At 42.8% G+C, this 6,271-nt stretch overlaps 1 protein-coding gene across 1 annotated transcript; it reads left to right on the forward strand.

Annotated features, from left to right (window-relative positions):
* Positions 1–3,432: 3,432 nt before the first annotated feature.
* LOC146886263 (uncharacterized) lies at positions 3,433–4,050 on the forward strand. The gene is made up of 2 exons (XM_085673365.1): positions 3,433–3,555; positions 3,784–4,050. The coding sequence occupies exons 1-2, from the start codon at positions 3,433–3,435 to the stop codon at positions 4,048–4,050; spliced, it is 390 nt and encodes a 129-aa protein (XP_085529491.1).
* Positions 4,051–6,271: the final 2,221 nt, after the last annotated feature.

Below are 6,271 nucleotides of genomic sequence, written 5' to 3' on the forward strand. Positions count from 1 at the left end.
TTGGCCATTGGATGATGCCTTGGAAAAGAAGGAAGCATTCCTAACCCTTGGATGCTTTGGATCCATGAGGTGTAGGAAGGAGTGTTGACATCCACTTAGTCCACCTTGGCTCTTTTGATAAGCTCACGGCTACACCTCCTTTTGGGCTTAGTCAAGCCTAATTTTATCAATTCAACTACACATTGTTTGAATTATTATTCTAGAAAACAAGGCCTAAACAATGGGCCAATCTTATTGCTATTCTACTATTCTTTGTTTAAATCTTTACATTTTCTTTGCCCCATGTGAGGAGTGTGAGAAGCCTATGTTGATTTGGGCCATCTTGGATGAAGTCCAATTGGATCTTTTTGAGCATGCCCCTTGTTATTGGGCCTCTTGATGGGCTTGGACTTGAAGGTGTACCTTGTATTGATGTTGGGCTTGTTGGGGTCATATCAACTTTTCACCATGAAAAGAGATTTTTTTTGTGTAAACAATGTTGTTCCAATTTTTGTGTAATGTTGAACAAGTTGGTGTTTAAATATACGAGGGTTGTTTTTTATGAGTTAATAGTATATTTTATTCACATGGAATAGAAATAGAATTTCAAAGTTGAACACATGTATCAACATTATCAATCTTTCGCCAAGTTGGGCATTTCAAAAGGGAGTTAACTCAATGATTAACTAGTGGTAAGTGCAAGTAAGTACTTGTTCACGAGTTAATCAATTGTGTTGAATTTAAATTGTATATTGATCAAGTTTTAATCTCATTTGTTTGCATATGTGTGGTTAATTATATATAAAGTTAGTAAATTGACCACGATACTCCTTTATTTTGGCCAATTCATTCTTTATGATGGAACAAACAATTGAAACAAGTGTTTATGCTAAAGTACGCTCAAATTTTCCTATATAGTTTAAGGAACTTATATTTATCTTAGTGTATTGTCTTGGAAGTCATAACATGCTTGGTTGATATGAGTGTATGAGATTGTGAAAATATATATGATTGCATGGATGAAATCTTTTGTGCTCTAACTTACCCTAATTTTATTGTTGTGTGTTCTACTGTGTGGTACTCTCTTTTGCGATGATCATCAACTTGTTGATGTGAGCAGATGCGAGGAACACCCGAGGGCAACAGGGAGGTGATGGTTCTGCTGCATAGTCTCCATGGACTGGACTTTAATTTCTTAATGGGTTTTCTTTAGGGTTATGGCCCATGTATTGCTTTATGCTTTAATACTCTACCTTCATCTGTTAGACTTTCCATCTGGTTTTCTGTTGGCATCGTGGTGTGCCTAGTTTTGTAGGAGTTATGTTAAGGACCCTAGGACTGCGTTCTTGTACTATGTGTGTGTGGCGTTTCTTTTAATTACGATTATTAATTAAATGGGATGTTACATTTATGGTGAAGAAGAAGGATGGGAGTTCACGCCTGTGTGTGGACTACAAGCAACTAAACAAGATGATGATCAAGAATAAGTACTCGCTCCTGAGAATTGATGACTTGATAGATCAGTTGCATGGGTCGTTAGTATTCTCGAAGATAGATCTGTGATCAGGTTACCATCAGATCTTAGTGAAGGATGATGATGTGTAGAAGACGGCCTTCAGGTCCAGATATGGTCACTATGAGTATGTGGTTATGCCTTTTGGTGTGACTAATGCTCCAGCGATGTTTATGGACTACATGAACAGGATTTTCCGGCCATTCTTAGATAAGTTCGTCGTAGTTTTTATAGACGACGTACTTATCTATTCCAGGACTCAAGAGGAGCATGTAGAATACCTGAGGTTGGTGCTTGGTGTTTTGAGGGAGAAGCAGCTGTATGCCAAGCTATCCAAGTGTGAATTTTGGATGGAAGAGGTTCAGTTTTTAGGACATGTAATATCTGCACACGGTATTGTAGTGGATTCGGCAAAGGTCGAGGTGGTGGTCAAGTGGGAGAGTCCTACGTCGGCCACAAAGATCAGGAGCTTTGTGGGGTTGGTGGGCTACTATAGGAGATTCATAAAGGGATTCTCTAAGATAGTGGCACCTCTGACACTGCTTACTCGGAAGGACCAACCATTCACTTGGACGGACAAGTGTGAGGAGAGTTTTCAGGAGCTTAAACGGAGGTTGACTAGTGTTCCCATATTGGTAATTCTGGATGTTGGGAAACCATTCGAAGTCTACTATGACGCATCTCATCTTGGGCTAGGATGTGTTCTAATGCAAGATAAGAAGGCAGTGGCGTATGTTTCAAGACAACTTAAGGTGCATGAGCGTAACTATCCCACTCATGACCTGGAGTTGGTAGCCATAGTGTTCGCCTTAAAGATCTAGAGACACTATCTTTATGGTGCCTAGTTTCGCGTGTTCAGTGACCACAAGAGTCTCAAGTACTTGTTTGATTAGAAGGAGCTGAACATGAGGCAACGAAGGTGGATGGAATTCTTAAAGGATTATGATTTCGAACTGTTGTATCACCCGGGGAAGGCAAATGTGGTAGCAGATGCCTTGAGTAGGAAGATTGTACATGCGGCACATCTCATGATAAAGGAGGTGGAACTGCTGGAAAAGTTCAAAGACATGAAGCTACAGGTGAAGTTGGGGTCTGAGTTAATTAGATGTAGTACCCTGACTATATCCAGTGACTTCTTGACCTTGGTTAGAGAGAGGCAATTGTTGGATGCCAGTCTGAACAGGATCAGAGAATAACTTGGATCAGATGAGACTAGAGATTTCGCTTTGGGTAATAATGATATCTTGCAATTCCAGGGTAGGATTTGTGTGCCAAATGATGTTGAGGTAAAGAAGTTAATTCTTGAGGAGGGACATAAGAGTCGCCTTAGTCTGCACCCCAGCATGACTAAGATATACCAGGACCTCAAGGAAACCTTCTGGTGGCAGGGGATAAAGAAAGATGTGGCTCAGTTCGTATCAACATGTTTAACGTGCCAGAAGGCAAAGGTGGAGCATCAGAGACCCGGTGGGAATCTACAGCCCTTGGAGATACCACTATGGAAATGGGACAGCATTTCCATGGACTTTGTGACCCATCTACCATGGACTTTTAGGGGGCATGATACAATCTGGGTTATAGTGGATCGCCTGACCAAGAGTTCTCGCTTCTTGGCGATGAACTTGAGAATGCCTATGGCTAAGTTGGCTCAACTGTACATTAGGGAGATAGTGAGATTACATGGGGTACCGTCGAGTATTGTGTCAGACAGAGATTCGCGGTTCACTTCACGTTTTTGGCAGACACTACAGAGTGCTATGGGTAGCAAGCTCACTATGAGTTCGGCTTATCATCCTCAGACCGATGGCCAGTGTGAGAGGACCATCCAGTCGCTTGAGGACTTATTACGGACATGTATATTGGATCACCTTGGGGCTTAGGTTGAGGTCTTACCCTTGATTGAGTTCACCTACAACAATAACTTTCATGCGAGCATTGGCATGGCTCCACACGAGGCTCTATACGGCAGGAAGTGTAGGACTCCCCTATGTTGGTATCACGATGGGGAAGCAATGTTATTCGGACCAGAATTGTTAGAACAAACTACTAAGAAAGTCAGATTGGTGAGAGATAGAATGCAGGCTTCCTAGAGTAGGCAGAAGGCCTATTCGGATCGCAGGAGGAGACCTTTGGAGTTCGCAGCTGGTGATCATGTGTTCCTAAGGGTGACCCGAACCACTAGCGTGGGAAGGGCTCTCCGCTCAAGGAAGCTCTCTCCTAAGTTCCTTGGCCCCTATTAGATCACGAGGAGGATTGGGCTGGTGGCTTATGAGATAACTTTACCCCATCAGTTGGCGAACCTTCACCCGGTGTTTCACGTCTCACAGCTGAGGAAGTATATGTTTGATCCGGCTCATGTATTGGAAACCGAGGATATACATATCAGAGAGGACCTCACGGTGGAAGTGCCACCTGTTGCTTTAGAGGATAGCAAAGTTAAGGAACGCCGAGGAAAAGCAGTCAGTCTGGTCAAAGTCATCTGGGACTGGAGGACTGGTGACTCTACTTGGGAGTTGGAGGAGGATATGAGGAAATCACACTCACATCTTTTTGCCTAGTAAGTTTTCATTTTCGAGGTCAAAAATTTTTGTTGTTGGGGGGAATGTAAGGCCCGTTTATTCTGCCCCTTTTGTTTTAAGGGCTGCCCCAATCTTGTGGGCCTAGGGGCTGGCCCAAAGGGGAAGGATCAAACCTAATATGCCCCAACCCTAACCTTGTGCTCTTTTTTCGTAAAACAGAAACCCTTGTGCCTCCTTGAGCTGCTGTCGTCACCTCTGCTAGGGTTTGGAATCACCATAGCCAAGCGAGCTCAATCTCGTTCTTCCACTCCGCGTAAGTCCCTCCCAACTCGAGCTTTGTCCATTTCGTCTCTTCTCTGTGAGTTCTGCTAGAGCTTGTCCTAGGAGATTCGTTCTAACCTTGTCCTACTGGTCTTCAACTCTCAAAGTTACTCCTTGAACTACTGTTTTCCACCGTTCGAGTATCAGAGCTCTAGCTAACATTTCCCAAGTACGGGAAGCTAGACTACTCATTTGTGTATGATAAAGTGTGTGGTTTATTTCATCTTTTGCGTGCATAAAATAATATTGAATGTATATTGCATCGTGTTTGAATGATTAGTGTGGGAGTGTACTATTTCTGGATTGCAGATTTTGAACAGTGGGAGGAACCTATTATTTTCGCTCAGGCGAGCTCATCTCGCCTAAGCGAGAATAACAGGTCCTCGCCCAGGAGTTTTTTCTCGAATACTAGCTCAGGTGAGTGAACTGTGTTTTGAGCGAAAGACCATCTCGCTCAGGCGAGATGGACTCGCCTTAGCGAGCCTTCGCGAAACTCCCAGGCCACTTGACGCAGTCTCGCCTAAGCGAGAGCCTGCAGCTTGAGCGAGGGCACTCCCCTTGCCTAAGCGAAGGCCTCTAGCTTGAGCGAGACACGCAGCAGGTCGCGCCGCTTTTCTCTGTTTGGTAGCTATGAATTGTTTGAGGTATGGATCTACCCTAATTAAAGTATGAGGCTTGTGAAACGCATGGAAATCTGTGGTTATTAAACTGTATGCATGATTTTGGTATAAGATGGGCATGAGACTTAAACGAGATGGTTGGTACAAAAGGGACATAGTTATGGTGTGATGATACAAATTGGTATTCGTGCTCCAGAAAGGGTGAGATGGTATTGATTCCACCGTTGTATATGAATGAGTATGATGTATAAAGGTTGACCTGAGGTTATATGCATGATGAGTATTCCTTTGTTGTTGATTATGATGTGGTCTGTGTCAGTGCGTAATTCCTTAGAGTCTCTAGGTGAGACTTTTCAGGGTCGTGCTTCAGTGATCGGGACGTAATTCCATGGCCCCTGTTAGTGGGTGTCCATGGTGGTGCCCCATCTGTATAACTAGGTAAGGATTCAAGGTAAGGTTACATCCTGGCACTCTAAGGAGTCAGTTAGCCTCATCTAGAGCAGACTGACTCTTGTGGTGAGAGTAGCAGGAGGCCTGAAATTCATTAAGGGATAACCTTATGGTGAGGGAAATTGATTCATTGTAACACATAGCTCGGGGGTGAGCAGCTCGGGGGTGAGCAGAGGTATCCACCACAAGTGCAAGCATCCGCTGAATCCGACCAGGTTATACGTATCCGATGAGTCGAGTCGTGTCTTAGTGTATTTTCTGGGAAGTCATAACATGCTTGGTTGATATGAGTGTATGAGATTGTGAAAATATATCTGATTGCATGGATGAAATCTTTTGTGCTCTAGCTTACCCTAATTTTATTGTTGTGTGTTCTGCTGTGTGGTACTCTCTTTTGCGATGATCATCAACTTGTTGATGTGAGCAGATGCGAGGAACACCCGTGGGCAACAGGGAGGTGATGGTTCCGCTGCATAGTCTCAATGGACTGGACTTTAATTTCTTAATGGGTTTTCTTTAGGGTTATGGCCCATGTATTGCTTTATCCTTTAATACTCTACCTTCATCTGTTTGACTTTCCATCTGGTTTTCTGTTGGCATCGTGGTGTGTCAAGTTTTGTAGGGGTTGTGTTAAGGACCCTAGGACTGTGCTGTTGTACTATGTGTGTGTGGCGTTTCTTTTAATTACGATTATTAATTAAATGGGACGTTACATAGATTATTTTTGTGGAGTCATTAATAAAATACATGAGCTACTATATAATAGTTCAAATTATCCACACAAAAAAATAATATGTTTCTTTTATGGTTTGATCTGTCTAAAAAGGTACAAAAATTATTCTAAATATATTATTATATATATTCAAATG

This window comes from Vigna unguiculata, chromosome 5 (genome assembly GCF_037176805.1).
Source record: "Vigna unguiculata cultivar grain cowpea cultivar isolate G323 ecotype 2 chromosome 5, ASM3717680v1, whole genome shotgun sequence".
In the NCBI taxonomy this organism is placed as follows: Eukaryota; Viridiplantae; Streptophyta; class Magnoliopsida; order Fabales; family Fabaceae; genus Vigna; species Vigna unguiculata.